This window comes from Mercenaria mercenaria, chromosome 6 (genome assembly GCF_021730395.1).
Source record: "Mercenaria mercenaria strain notata chromosome 6, MADL_Memer_1, whole genome shotgun sequence".
Lineage (NCBI taxonomy): Eukaryota > Metazoa > Mollusca > Bivalvia > Venerida > Veneridae > Mercenaria > Mercenaria mercenaria.
This window is the reverse complement of record NC_069366.1, coordinates 59,030,510-59,047,349: the sequence shown is the minus strand read 5'-3', so window position 1 is coordinate 59,047,349 and position 16,840 is coordinate 59,030,510. Positions and strand designations below refer to the sequence as shown.

The following is a 16,840-nucleotide window of genomic DNA, read 5'->3' as shown; positions in this document are numbered from 1 at the left end:
CACAGCAAAGACCATTTGTGAACAGTGACCATCTGTGGACAGAACAGAGACCACCTGTGAACAGAGCAGATACCATCTGTGAACACAGCAGAGACCACCTGTGAACACAGCAGACCACCTGTGAACAGAGATCCCCCATTGATCAGAGCAGAGACCACCTGTGAACAGAGACTGCCAAGGTTACAATTACCACAGTTTTTGCCTCTACAAACTTAACCCCATCTTTATATACAGGATTGACTATATACTGCAAAGATGGCTTAAACTTAATAGAAATGACAGCTGAATTACATTTGAAACATCACATCAGTTCATAGTTCAAGAAAAAAATTAATTCTATTTTATGTTGCACATAAATAAAGAAAATGTGAATATACTGTTTTTCAAAATAGCACAGAACCATAGTTAGAATAAAATCTAAGTAAATGAGACTACAATTAAAATCAAAATGGTTAAAAAAAAGATACTCAGCATAAATCAGAAATAATATTTCATTTATATTCATTAAAAATTTCTAGTGTTAAAAACTCATTAACATAATATATCTTATTTTGTGACAAAACATTTCTTCAATCATTTTCAACAGCTGTGTTTTCTATATCACCATAAAATATGAAACTACAATTGAGAAAATATTGCTTCATCATGCAAGCTGTGAAAAATCATATATACTATATTAACTTCCACTAATACTGTAAAACCAGATATTTTCGTGACACTAAAAGTTTGCTATACAATTTATCGAAGTTAGAATTTGTGAGTATGGTAATAATTAAAACTGAGCCGTGCCATGAGAAAACCAACATAGTGGCTTTGAGACCAGCATGGATCCAGACCAGCCTGCGCATCTGTGCAGTCTGGTCAGGATCCATGCTGTTCGCTAACAGTTTCTTTAATTCCAATAGGCTTTGAAAGCGAACAGCATGGATCCTGACCAGACTGCGCGGATGCGCAGGCTGGTCTGCATCCATGCTGGTCGCAATCGCACTATGTTGGTTTTCTCATGGCGCGGCTCAAATGTTGTATGAAACTTCCCTAAAATCTAGTTCATACTGCAGTGGATATCACATACCTACTGGGCCCATGTTCATCAATGCTGTAGGTCAAAAATTTAGACATAGACTAAACAGACTTTAATTTTCAACTTAATACAGAATATAGTGAAATTTTTGTGTGAACATGCATGCTGCAGCTACTGGTGGTTCAGCAAAATTCCACAAGATCAACATAAAAATTTCTAAAAATTCAAGCAGACTGCATTGATATGATAATTCAATATTGTTTATATAGGTATTTTTAATTAATGTGTATTATACAAAGCACAGTTCAACTCCTTCTATTTTATATTAAATTTCAATAGGTCGACATAATGCTTTTGATAATATTTCAAAATTTCAACTGTTTCATTGACTTATAATGTTTTTCTACAGAATTTTTTTCACCAAAAGGAATGGAATCACTTAAAAAAAAATTCTATTATATAACTACATGTATGAATAGCCTTTTCTAAATTTCGAAAAAAAAAACAACAATTGACACAAACATGGAGACATGCATTTAAAAGGCCAAATCTTCAATATCAGACTTCTACTGTTGATAAATACGTAACTTGTACATACACAGGAGGCGGGGACATGGGGCACAGTCATCTTAATGTTATAGTAATGTAATCATTTTTTTTTTCTTTTTTTTTTTTCAAAGATGAATGACAATGGCAAACTTTCACTTAACATAACAAAATTCAACAATTCTGTACAATGATATATAATAGTTTTCCATCATTAAGATGATACTAAATAGGATGTATGATTCGCCTCGAACTGAGAATTGCAACAATTCATATATATACTGTTACAAACTGCTCGTAACATAATTAGTCTATAACAACATGAAATAAAACATATACATCTAACAACTTTCTTTTTTTTACATTTTATTTTGGACATAAACATGCCATATTAAAAATATGGTCAATTTTTTGGTGCATACGATTTTCCATTTTACGACTGATATACCAGTATTTGAAAAGTTGCGAGTTCAATATAATAGTATGTGTATGCATACATGTAGAAAATCCCTATACAAGACAATTATGTATTCACAAACAACTGATAATAATTTATTAAAAGTTGTTTGCTGCAGTTGAGTCTACACATTTAAAACTTCAGAATTCAGTTTTACAAGTATATTATCAATATGTAGAGCTTATTTGAGTGAAAACTGTGAACTTTCAAACTTCAACACCCCAAACGAATACTAGAATTAACAAGGGCACCGCCTACGGGTGCCATCGCTCCTGCAAGTGCTGGACAAGAAGTAAGAAAAATGCATTAGCTAAGACTTTCTAAGTTCAAAAAGGGCCATAATTCTGACAAAATGCAGGTTAGAGTTATGGTTCTTGGCCTACATAGTCATCTAATGATGATAAACAAGTGTGCCAAGTTTCAAAGCTGTACCTCTTATAGCTTTTGAGAGGTGGAAGTAAACAAAACTTTTAAAAAAGAAACTCAAATTTTCTTAGTACAAAAAGGGCCATAATTTTGACAAAATGCATATCAGAGTTATGGTTCTTGGCCTACTAAGTCACCTAATGATGATAAACATGTGTGCAAAGTTTCAAAGCTGTAGCTCTTATAGCTTTTAAGAAAAGGTAGACCTAAACAAAAATTTTAACCGTGTCTGACACCAACGATCAAGTGACGACAATACCTTGTAGATTTTTTTCAAAAATCAGACGAGTTAAAAATGAAAACTGACATGTACGCATACTCATACAAATATGAAATCACAACCTTCCGTCTTATTTTGTTACAACTTTCATGCAGAATAGAAACCTGTATTGTATTTAATCAGGTCAAGTCAGACAAATCATGAAATTACGAAAGCCAGTTATCTACTTGAGAAATAATATGTGTCTAAAATTGGCTAAAAGTAAAACCCAAAAATACTTGTCTGATGCTTAGAGACATAAATTTTATTAATTTTGTCTAGCATTTGACCAGTCCTGCTCTATATAACTTCTGAAAAAGGAAATAAGCAGTATTTTTTTTATCATTAACCAAAAAATTAAGATTTAACTTCAACTCTCCGGTTCACAATATGAATGGTATAAACTTGTCAGGTTAATTAATATACACATTTTAAACTACTTTGATCTATTGTCTCAATTCATTGGTTACATATAACATTCATTGTTTACTTCAGGCATGGATAAAATATATCATTAGGCAAAAACTTCAATAACATAAAAACATTCACATTTAAAGATTAAAACTGAAAGGCCTAAGCAAAGAGCTATAAAAATAAATAGATTGGCAACTTGAAAGGCATATAGAGCAAATCTCGCCAACCTCCCGTGACAAAAAAACGAGATCTCATTTACCGTAAGTGGCGCTTTCTCCACGCGCCATTTTGTATGCGAAAGCAATTATTCATCGGTAAAATAATTATCATCGTATGACCACGCTTCTTTCGGTGGCAAAAAAAACGTGTACTTCGTGTTAAGACCATTTCACATTAAACTAATTTTGTTTTAGAAGCTAACATGTATTTTAAATGTAGTTTTAAAAGGTACAAATTGTAACTCCATGCTCGCCGATGTTTGTTTTTAGTAAGATAACGCCGGATCACACTCTGACACGAGCTCACGCGAGATTACAGCCAGTTGCCATTCTGTGTATTTTATACTTCTTTGGCCTAAGGCAGCACATTTTCTAACTGATGTCAAAATATTAAATTAAAAAAGTTAAAAACAAGAATACCTGCAAATCATTAAAAATCTATTATTTTAGCTAATACTTCTGTTGCAAGTTAAAATTCTGCTATTTCACATCATTTGTTACAAGCTTTGCCAGTCAAAAAAAATGCGAAATGCCATTGGTCAATTTTGAAACTGTGCTCAGAAACAACCAATCAGGTGCTGGAATTCTGAGACTGGTCTTCAAACAAAATTTTATTACTTGCAAACTGCTTTAAGATGATATAAATGACAAAACACAGTCTGTGTAATGTATAAATTTTGTATAAAGCTTATTTCCTAGCAAATACTCAAGCAAAATTATGGATTTCAAGATTACACCATATTTATTAAGTTTTCATCTTCTTTTAAATAATCAAGAATAACTGAAAATCCATAATATATGAATTAATACAGACATTTCCTGTTAAATCTAAAGAATGCAAACATTTAATTACACTAACCCCTTCTGCAGAAAAATCATAGCCCGTACCCTTCAATGTTTCAAGTCATTTTAGAGTTTGATGCAAGGATGCTTTTCTTCAATATGATGTCCTCAGGGTACCAGTGTCACTGAAAACTCCTAACAGACACAGGGTACCAGTGTCATTGAAAACTCCTAACAGACACAGGGTACCAGTGTCACTGAACACTCTAATAGACTTAGGAATTTGTAGTGTCCACATTTCAGTGGTATTTAAATTGGGTAGTATGTACATACATTCAAAAGAAACACAGAAAATTGTTTTTTATTGTAAGTCTCAGATCACAATATCTGACTTTGAACTTTGATGAATCTGACACTACCTATATATTTATATAAGATATATTCCTAAACAAAATGCCTTTCTTGGCCAAAGAAGTATAAAATACACAGAATGGCAACAGGAGATAATCTAGCGTAAGCTCGTGACACCGGGTTATCTTACTGAAGCGTTTGCAGACTTGATCACTCATGATCAAATCAACAGACGCTTATGAAGTATTACACTGGTGATACGGCCGGCATGTAATAAACCAAAATTGGGTCCAATTTTCAAACGACAACTGTTGATTTCTCAGACTTTCAATCATAAATTTATTCCTTCCCTGTGTGGAGAATACTAATAATATTAAAAAAAAAAAATAATAAAAAAATATCATTATAAACTAGAGCTATCACCAAAGGTGATGAATGTACCCCTCGCATGCACTGACACAGTACACTGCAATTTGACACACACAAGACTGCATAATTATGTGGACTGCATGTATATAGACTGTATGTATACAGTATAGTAACAAAAAACAAAGTCCCATAACTATGCAGAATATTTATCTAAAAGAATGTAACATGCCCCAACACAACTAGGGTTGGTACTGATCACTTGTGCGAAGTTTCATTAAATTGTGTGCAAGGGTTTGGTAGATTAGGCACCCACAAGATTGCATATGAAGACTGTATGTACATAGTATGTTAACAAGAAACAAAGTCCCATAACTCTGCAATTTTTGTCGCTGAAAGAACCTAACATGCCCCATGCACAACTACTGTTGTTACTGATCAGTTGTGTGAAGTTTCATTAAATTGTGTCAAGAGGATGAGGACAGATGGTGCGCACAAGATTGTGTCTATGTCTATAGTATAGTAACAAAAAAACAAAGTCCCATAACTCTGGAATTTTTTTTTCTGAAAGAACCTAACATGCCCCATGCACAACTACTGTTGGTACTGATCACTTGTGTGAAGTTTCATTAAATTGTGTCCAGGGAATGAGGAGAGATGGTGCGCACAAGATTGTGTCTATGTATATAGTATAGTAACAAAAAAACAAAGTCCCATAACTCTGCAAATTCTTTTTCTAAAAGAACCTAACATGCCCCATGCACAACCACTGTTGGTACTGATCACTTGTGTGAAGTTTCATTAAATTCTGTCAAGGGGATAAGGAGAGATGGTGCGCACAAGATTGCGTCTACGGACAGACGACCAGACGGACAGACAGACAACCTGAAACCAGTATACCCCCCCTTACAACTTTGTTGTCGGGGGGTACAAAAAATGATCTGATAGAAAGTTTTTCATGACACAAATTTTTTATACTTTTGCTGTCTGTTTCATACACTGGTAAAACGAGATCTCATTCAGTTCCCACATGATGTTGGTGAGATTGGCTCTATATGCCTTTCAAGTTGCCGATCTATTTATTTTTATAGCTCTTTGTCTTGGCATCGCTGTTTTACATATCAATATTTCTGTTTTAAACAGAAAAAAAATGTTTTTTCACACTGATTTGATCAGTGCTTTAAAAACAAGAGGGCCATGAAGGCCCTGTATCGCTCACCTGACCTATTGACCTAAAGATCATCAAGATTAACATTCTGACCAAGTTTCATCAAGGTATGTTCATAAATGTGGCCTCTACAGTGTTAACTAGCTTTTCTTTTGATTTGACCCCGTGACCTAGTTTTTGACCCAACATGACCCAGATTCGAACTTGACCTAAAGATCATCAAGTTTAACATTCTAAGTTTCATGAAGATACAGTCATAAATGTGGCCTCTAGAGTGTTAACAAGCTTTTCCTTTGATTTGCCCCCATGGCCTAATTCTTGACCCAACATGACCCAGATTCGAACTTGACCTAAAGATCATCAAGTTTAATATTCTGACTAAGTTTCATGAAGATATAGTCATAAATGTGGCCTCTTTAGTGTTAACAAGCTTTTCCTTTGATTTAACCTAGTGACCTAGTTTTTGACCGAAGCTGACCCAGGTTTAAACTTGACCTATAGAGCATCAAGATAAACATTCTGACCAAGTTTCATTAAGATATGGTCATAAATGTGGCCTCTACAGTGTTAACTAGCTTTTCCTTTGATTTGACCAGGTGACCTAGTTTTTAATCCTACATGACCCAGATTCAAACTGGACCTTAAGATCATCAATATTAACATTCTGACCAAGTTTCATGAAGATATAGTCATAAATGCGGCCTCTACAGTGTTAACAAGCTTTTCCTTTGATTTGACCTGGTGACCTAGTTTTTGACCCCAGATGACCCAATATCAAACTCATCCAAGACTTTATAAGGATAACATTCTGACTAAGTTTCATTAAGATTGGGCCAAAATTGTGACCTCTAGAGTGTTAACAAGCTTTTCCTTTGATTTGACCTGGTGACCTAGTTTTTGACCCCAGATGACCCAATATCGAACTCATCCAAGATTTTATGGAGGGTAACATTCTGACCAAGTTTCATTAAGATTGGGCCAAAAATGTGACCTCTAGAGTGTTAACAAGCTTTTCCTTTGATTTGACCTGGTGACCTAGTTTTTGACCCCAGATGACCCAATATCGAACTCGTCCAAGACTTTATGGAGGGTAACATTCTGACCAAGTTTCATTAAGATTGGGTCAAAATTGTGACCTCTAGAGTGTTAACAAGCTTTTCCTTTGATTTGACCTGGTGACCTAGTTTTTGAACCCAGATGACCCAATATCGAACTCGTCCAAGACTTTATGGAGGGTAACATTCTGACCAAGTTTCATTAAGATTGGGTCAAAATTGTGACCTCTAGAGTGTTAACAAGCTTTTCCTTTGATTTGACCTGGTGACCTAGTTTTTGAACCCAGATGACCCAATATCGAACTCGTCCAAGATTTTATGGAGGGTAACATTCTGACCAAGTTTCATTAAGATTGGGCCAAAAATGTGACCTCTAGAGTGTTAACAGTCAAATTGTTGACGACGGACGGACGGACGGACGACGGACACAGGGTGATCACTAAAGCTCACCTTTGAGCACTTCGTGCTCAGGTGAGCTAAAAACTGCCTTATTAATGGCAAATGTCATGTAATAATACATAGCCCCATAAACAACTAATATCCGTTTTTGTTTCCAAAAACACTGAAAGTCCATAAAAATCTGTTGCTAATTTAACAAATAAGAATAGAAACAAAAATTTGCTCACTAAAACAAATTCATCAGGCAGTATAACAGTGAATAAGGGGCGTGTTTCAAAATAATGTTATCTTGAAATTCAATTAATATTATGTTACTAAAAATTTCAATAAAAATATACACATAAAATCATGCAATGAAACGCTCAATGAGAAACAATAACAAAACAACGCACCAATTAACAGCACTATAACAAAGGTTGACTTAAAATATAAAAGTTTCTGGTCACAACAGTCCATGTCAAAAGGGAAGTAACTGTTATAAGAATATTTGTTGTATATTAACAGGCAAAATGAATGATCTCCCTTGTCATACAATATAGTACTATGAGCCACAAAGATAAGGTCAAGATAACTGTTCAGTTTAGAGGGGTATCTGGTTTAGAGCAGATATTTTCAACAGAAGGAATTTATTCTGGGCCCAGACAGTTGTTCAATTTAGAGGGGTGTCTGGCTTGGACAGGTGTCTGGCTTGGACAGGTTATTTACAACAGAATGAACATATTCCATGCTAAGACAATTATTTAATTTTGAAGGGTGTCTCGTTTGCAGGGCTTATTTTCAATAAAAGAGACTTATTCCATGCCAAGACAACTGTTCAATTTAGATGGGATCCTGCTTTTAGGGGTTCCAATTTAGAGTGCTCCTTAGTGCACAAGCAAAACTGTTGCCGATTGGAGAATACTTTAAGCGCCACAAGGTTTATATAACAAGTACATGGTAATGAATACACCAAATTTATGCCCCCCATTTAGATTACAAATTCAGTTCTTTGATGTATAGATTACAAAGTCATTCAATATGTAAAAACTGCCAATGGAATTCTTTGTAGAAGGTATAGTAAATACTTCCATTTAGTTTTCACAATACATTAACTGTGAAATTAAACTAACCTTTATCTTGGACCAAAATCAACATTATTGGTTTCATGTGAAAATCGATTTCAAGGCTATAGTGAACTAAATACTTTTATTTGGATTTGTAACTGGTTGTCAAATTGATTAATATTTTTATTAAAACAGAATTTCTATTATACTTCAATTTTTTTTTTGCAAAATTAACACCTCTTAAATCTGAATCCATTCTGCATGTCTGTGCCTTTGAACATTATAAAATTTATATACTAGTTAAAAAGTGTGACTGTTAATGAAAATTGTGATACAAAACTTACTGACTGCCAAAGTGTTTAACGTTTATTTCAGTAATTTAGTGCTTATTTCTGTAATACAATGTCAGTTAACCTAACCAATGTTCCTATATTCTGTACCAGGACTTTTTGCTGCAAGTACCTTACAACTTCTCCACATGACTTTGGGGTGGAGGATCAACTGCCTTCTGTCAAATCGTCACTGGGAACACTAACCATTTTTGAGGTATCCCTATAATAACAGTCCTTTGCTTTTTCCTAATATCTTAACCTTTAGCCTCCTAAATTTCTAAAACGGACTAGTCCATCATTCAATTTGGGCAGTACCATTTATTATTTGAAGGGGTGTTTATTGAAAATTTACTGGTTGAATAGCGATGATCAGTCTGTACAGATGTGCATCATTTACAGAATCACTTACAGCCGCAGCAGACTAGAGGTTAAAAAAAAGTAAACTAACATAAATGGACTACAACAGTTTACAGCATGAATATAATTTCTTCAACCTCCCATAAATAATCAATTGGCAGCAGTTAAACATAAAAGATGTGTAATTTTTATCAATACAGGGCGCACTTTACATCTAAATGACATGTCAACAGGTTCAATGTCCCATTCATAGTGCTCTTAGTCACTGTAACCTGTTTAAATATGTGCAACAGATTGTGATATTGTAGGCAAGTCTGCCTCTAGAAAACATATATAGCGGATATTGGATTGTTTCAGTGTAAGGTTGAAATATCTTTCACTGAATGAACACCAGATGCAATATTTCTTTTCAATGCTTTTTAAAAAAGTTTTTACCCATTTTATAGTTCAATTAAATTTGATTTTTTTTTTCCCTGTGAAATTACCAGATAATTATATTTCGCTGTTTTATCTCAATAATTCACACTTTATAAATGTTGTTATTTGTAAAACATACATCCTTTTATTTTTCAGCAATAACATTAAGTTATTAGTAATACTGCATAACTTATTATGCATAGAAGATGATTCACACAATTCTGAATGTATAATTACACTATAATGTTGTTATTGAATGAATATCTATATAGTCAAAACTTTGTACGCCTGCACTCGGATAATTGGAACACTGCCCTTTGCTCAAACTCATTGTCAGGTTCCCACAAAATCCCTTTATAAGTAAATTGTTTGAGGGCTCGAACTGCTTATAACTCGAACAAATATTGCCGGTCCCATGGAGTTCCAGCAAATAAAGTTTGACTGTACTTGATATTGTCTAGTTCTATTGTTATTAAATATATTCTATGCCAATTTTTCCCTGAAATACTTTATCACCAGAAATTGATTCAAAAGTACAAAAACTTCATCAAATGTATTAAATTTTGCTAGCAATATAAACTTAATGTATATGCAGAGCTGCTAAAACAATGAAAGGTTATGTTTTAAAAAAACTTCCAGTTTTTTAGTGGTATGACATATTCATATTTTGTTTACATATACATGTGTAGTATTTTTAACCTAAAATACAATACTGTTTATTCATACGAACATTCTATTCTATCTTTACATCAATACTATTTAGTATTGTTCATATTTTCATATATGGAATTTGGGCAAAATATATCTTTAAGTTACCACAGCGATATGAACAGAACACTGTAAAATTCACAGTCTACAATTACATATGAAGTTCTTAAAATAGCAAAAACTTCTAGTCCTTTGTTATCAGCAAGTAAGAAAATAATATTACCATGTCAAAAACAATCATATTGTATTAATGCCTATACATGTTTGTGATTAAGATATTTATCTTAAATCATGTTCACCTGTCAAATTCAAATGTTTGTTTACATAACAAGAAACTATTGACTTCCAATAAACCATGTACATAATGTATGGACTGCTTAATTTTACAATATAATTATACTGTATTCTACCAGATTTTTATTACCCCATGTTTCTTGGTAAATCTTTTATTTCATGTTCATAACAGTAGCAATTTCTCACAATGGTAATTTCTCAATCTGTTTGATTTGATAGTACATGCACTAATTTAATTATTTTAAACTTTACCCTGAATGGACTGGTCCATCATTCAGTTTGGGCAGTACCACTTGTTTTATCAAAGGGTGTTCACTGAAAATTTACTGACTGAATAGCGAACAGTGCAGACCACGCTGATCTTGGTCTGCATTGGCTGCAAAGGCAAAGCCTTGTTCCTGGTGTTAAAAATTAATTAAAGGTGAATGTTTGTGTTTTTCTTACATGCTGCTGAATGCAATTCACTTAAAAAGTGGAAATATTCATTTATATTAGCAAAAATAAAAGCCATTGTGATTTATTTCCCAATCTACAGTACCAGACAAGTCAAGATGGAAATTACACACTGGACACATAATGATGAATTTTTTGTTGTTGTTGTTGAATGATTTTTTTCTGGGATTTTTTCTTTTCTTTTTTTTTTGAAATGTAAATAAAAGGCTACAGCTCCATAAATTCCAGGAGTAACAGTCCCCTAAGATTCGTCAACACCTCATGTGTGATCATCTCAATAATAAATAAAGTGTTTGGCACACAAGAAAGATGTTTTGGATATAAGCACATAATGGGCAAGATCTAACCAATACGCCCCTTGTAAAAGGTAGGGTAAAAGTACAAAAAATACCATAATTGGACTGCTGCAACCAGAAAACGTGAGAAGACCACTGAATACTACAATAACTAGGTTTGATACACCATCTCTGCAGTTACATTGTGAAAACATTTGGCAACACACTTTAAATGGGGGTCAATTCTCATGTTTTATGGAGTAATAACTGTTTGCATTATAATGATGGAATGGTTTTTCTGGTAGTTAATCTTTAGAGACACTTGGAGAAAATACACATCACCAGTATTGATGAAACCACTATACAGACTGATCAAGAGAGAGCCTATGTCAATCTATGAGCCAAACTTACAATCCAAAACAAAAATTTACTGTTAATGATAAAACAGACTATAATTGTAAGAATAATGTCTTACTTTTAAAGATAGAATAACTATAACTGTAAGAATACAGTCTTACTTTAACATGGAACAAACTATAACTGTATGAATACAGTCTTACCATTAAAGAACTGTAAGAATACAGTCTTACTGTTCAAGATGGAACAGACTATAACTGTAAGATTACAGTCTTACAGGAGACTATTACTGAAAGACTACAGATGAAACAGACTATAAATGTAAGATGATGACATTATGTATTTGTATGAATTTCATTCAAATATTAAAGATGAAAAAGACTGTAATGTTACTGAAATAATGTCTGATGACTTTCTGATACCAGAAATTTGTATGAATAACACTTACAATTTACCATGAAACAGACTATAACTCTAAAGACCAGTGTGAATTTCAGCCAAAAGATTTAAATTAATGAAGATTTTAATTTTCACATTCACTAGATAAAGACAATGGTGTCAAACTGGATGATACAAAAATTGCCTAGCCAGGGTACTTCAGAATGGGACAACTTAAAAACATTGTAATCTCTCGCAAAGTGTTACAATCACAAATTCTTACCATGACTTAACATTAAAGCAGCATGCCCCAAGATATAAATCAAAATATCACACATTCACAATCTACAGATTGTTAAACTTTGTAACTGAAAAATATTAAGTTGACATTTGTGGATTCTACAACTTTATATCATGGTCACACCCAACAACTAAACAGAGCTTAGTCTACATTTTACAGATAGTACAAGACTTAGTGTTCTTTTTTCATTTAAATCAACACTGCCTAACATGTCACTTCACTTTATGATTTACACTTCATATATATTCAAATGTGTTTTTTAATGACTTATGTTTAAGTACATGATATACTACTACAACAATTAGCGTAGCTTTGGTTATCATTCCTTGTACTAGTAATTTTTTTATTTCATTAATTTTGTGTCCCAAATTTTAGACACACAAAAAAAGAAGTCATTTTAAAACAAATTTGAGGGTGTCCCAATACTAAGGGAAACTATGACATTACTTCTCTTCTATTTTAAATTCTTCAAGAAATGAAAATTATTTATATTAAAAGTGTATATTTGGCAGCTTTGAAATTATTTAATAATATATATATATATATATATATATATATATATATATATATATATATATATATATATATATATATTCATTTGGTTCTGTTATAATATTTTTATGTTGTTTATCGATATTCATCTGGAGGCATGTTCCTTTAAAGCTCATTATATAGGATCATTTGAATTTTTTTTTCTAGCAAGCAGATGAACACATTAATGCAATCATGTTAAATGTGGTACAAGTCAATGAAAATTTAACATATTGCAATAGAAAGTAGAGTATAATATAAGTGTTGCAAAATTATACTGCAAATCATGAAAAATATACAAAAACTGGATCAATCTGTTATGCAAAAAATAATTAATTCATAGTGAAATCATAGTGGAACTGGAATATAATTGCTAACCAATATATCAATATGATATTGTATTACATTGAAATAATGGCATTTCAATTTTGTGTGCACACAAATTTTAAGAATAGATATTTTGAGAAAAAAGAATCTATATTTTATCACAGTCTTTTAAAATATAACCTTGTCATACATTACCGTATATCAGGAAATGTAAACAAACTATATCAAACTTATCTGTGTCATTGCCAAAACTACAGCTAGTAAATATCTCCCGACATACGGTAGAATCGAGCACGCAGCTCAAGATGTTGTGGATGGGAGTGACCTTTGTTCCTGAGTTTGTGATGAAGAGGGAATCTGAGAAGAAACCGACAAACTAAACAAATGCTCCCCTTTAACAGGAGCTGTGCTTGATTCACTGTACTGTCCTGCTTCAGATCTATAACTTTGACCTTGAATTGTTGGGCTCTGAGAATTATTTGGGGACCTGTTTCTGTGGCTTTGACCTTGACCTGGGCTGTCCCTTTGGATCTGTTGAACAGATTCCATCTGCTTTCTGTCTTTATCAAAAACGTAAGTATCTTCCAAACTTTGTTGTTTCTGTTGTTGAGAAATTTCTGCTGCGTGAGCAGTCACTTCCTTATGGGTTAAGGAAATACACACATCCCCCACTGAAAGTTTGTGGCACTCGAGTCCGTACCGTTTCATTGTCCATGCCGGCTCACATGAAGACCAGCCTTGTCCAAACACAAAGAATGGGTGTTCTACTGTAGCTTCCACTGTAACCTGGAAAGACAGAAATAGAATTTCCATCACACTCTTAATGAATCTCCATGAAAAGCAGAAATATATCCAAATCCAATGGAAATGGATTAAAAAGGCAACACTGTCAGTCCATGACAGTTTCAACAAAGGGAAATAACTTTGAAATTTATCACCTCTGTTCATGTTATATGCAAATCATTAGTATGTCTCCAATGCCCTATAAAGATAGAACAGAAATCAATTTTACAACTTTTGTAAAACCAGATTCTGTGATATGGTAAAACAGACTGAATATTAGGTTTACCAAACCAGTCAAAAGCCCATCTATATATATATATATATATATATATATATATATATATATATATATATATATATATATATATATATATATATATATATATTCCCCCCCCCCCAAATAAAATGCTTGGATAGTTGTATGAATAATTTTTCCTTTGTGTCACAAAACAGAACAAGAGATCACAGAGTGATCTTGGCGTCCACCAATGTGCCATTTTGGAGTGTTCCAAATTTCAAGACTTACTGACTAGCTCAAGGTCAAATTTCATTTCCGTACACAACACTGTGCATGTGGTCCAAATTCGAAAGCTGTAGCTTGAGAAATGTGAAAGTAGGTGACTAGATCAATCTTAAGGTCAAAGTTTAATTTGGTACACAAAACTATGCAAGTGGTCCAAATTTGAAGGCTTAGCTTGAGAAATGTGTAAGTAGGTCACTAGGTCAAAATCAAGGGTCAAATTTCACTTCAGAACACAAATCTATGCATGTGGTCCAAATCTGAAGCCTGTACCTTCAAAAATGTGAAAGTAGGTCACTAGGTCAATGTCAAAGTCAAAGTTTGTTTCGGTACACAATCCTATGCATGTGGTCTAAATTTGAAGCCTGTAGCTACAGAAATGTGAAAGTAGGTCACTAGGTCAATCTTAAGGTCAAAGTTCATTTCGGTACACAAAACTATGCATGTGGTCCGAATTTGAAGGCTGTAGCTTGAGAAATGTGAAAGTAGGTCACTAGGTCAAAATCAAGGTCAAATTTTATTTCAGAATACAGAACTATGCATGTTGTCCAAATTTGAAGCTTGTACCTTCAAAAATGTGAAAGTAGGTCACTAGGTCAATGTAAAGGTCAAAGTTTGTTTTGGTACATAAAACCATGTATGTGGTTCAAATTTGAAGGCTGTAGCTTGAGAAATGAGAAAGTAGGTCACTGGGTCAAAATCAAGGTCAAATTTCATTTCGGAACACAAAACTATGCATGTGGTCCAAATTTGAAGACTGTACCTTCAAAAATGTGAAAGTAGGTCACTAGGTCAAAATCAATGTCAAATTTCATTTTGAAACACAGAACTATGCATATGGTCCAGATTTGATACCTGTACCTTCAAAAATGTGAAAGTAGGTCACTTGGTCAAAATCAAGGTCAAAGTTTTTTCAAGTGCACAAAACTATGCATGTGGTCCAAATTTGAAGGCTGTAGCTACAGAAATGTGAAAGTAGGTCACTAGGTCAAAATCAAGGTCAACTCATGTCAAGGTTCATCTTGCCACTCAAAAATATACATGTCCAAATTTGAATGTTGTAGTTATTGACAAGAAGATTTTAAAAGCTTTTCCCTATATAAGTCTATATGAACCATGTGACCCCCGGGGCGGGGCCATATTTGACCCTAGGGGGATAATTCGAACAAACTTGGTAGAGAACCACTAGATGATGCTACATTACAAGTATCAAAGCCCTAGGCTTTGTGGTTTGGACAAGAAGATTTTCAAAGTTTTTCCCTATATAAGTCTATGTAAACCATATGACCCCCAGGGTGGGGCCATATTTGACCCTAGGGGTATAATTTGAACAATCTTAGTTGAAGACCACTAGATGATGTCACATACAAAATATCAAAGCCCTAGGCCCTGTAGTTTTGGACAAGAGGTTTTTCAAAGTTTTTCCCTATACAAGTCTATATAAACCATGTGACCCCCAGGGCGGGGCCATATTTGACCCCAGAGAAATAATTTGAATCATCTTGGTAGAGGACCACTAGATAATGCTTCATACCAAATATCAAAGCCCTAGGCTCTGTGGTTTTGGACAAGAAGGTTTTCAAAGTTTTTCCCTATATAAATCTATGTAAATTATAGAAATAAACAAAGGGCCATAACTCACTCATAAATTGTTGAACCAGTCTGATTTTCAGGGGGACACAACTAGGGTACCAATACATCATTCTGACAAAGTTTGGTCAAAATCCCCCCAGTAGTTTCTGAGGAGATGCGATAACGAGAAATTGTTAAAGGACGGACGGACTGACGGACGGACGGACGGAATGACGGACGGACGGACCACGGACGCAGAGTGATTTTAATAGCCCACCATCATCAGATGGTGGGCTAAAAAGGCAGATAAAAACAGCTAAATAAGCGTCTTTAAGAACCATAAATAAAACACTATACCATCTAGACAGACTGTATTTAATTCTAGATATTATTAGAATACATTTCCTTAAAAATATAAACAAAGCATAGCAGCAGACTCCCTGTTATGAAAATCTGTAAGCCCCGGCTTATAATACTTATCAAATACCAGACACAAAGCACAGTCACATGAAAATATGACATTTTCCAGGAAATAACACTCTTCTTAAGGACCGATTAGCAGTATAAAAATTGCCACTTAACATTTAGCTTCCAACGAAAATCAAATTAATATGCTAATGAATTATTACAAATCATTGGGTTTAGGTAAATAGTATACAGAGTGGGGCCAAAATATTTAAGTTGTGTTAATCCAGATCTTTTGATAAGATTTAATATTTTCTGTCAAAT

At 33.7% G+C, this 16,840-nt stretch overlaps 1 protein-coding gene across 1 annotated transcript in view; it reads right to left on the bottom strand.

Moving 5' to 3' along the window:
• Nucleotides 1-12,952: 12,952 nt before the first annotated feature.
• Nucleotides 12,953-16,840, bottom strand: part of LOC123548780 (uncharacterized) — a 119,603-nt gene continuing 115,715 nt past the window's right edge. The window contains exon 4 of the mRNA XM_045336317.2: nt 12,953-14,022. Within this exon, the coding sequence (XP_045192252.2) occupies nt 13,537-14,022 (486 nt within the window). The 3' untranslated portion in view covers nt 12,953-13,536. The remainder of the gene's footprint in view (nt 14,023-16,840) is intronic.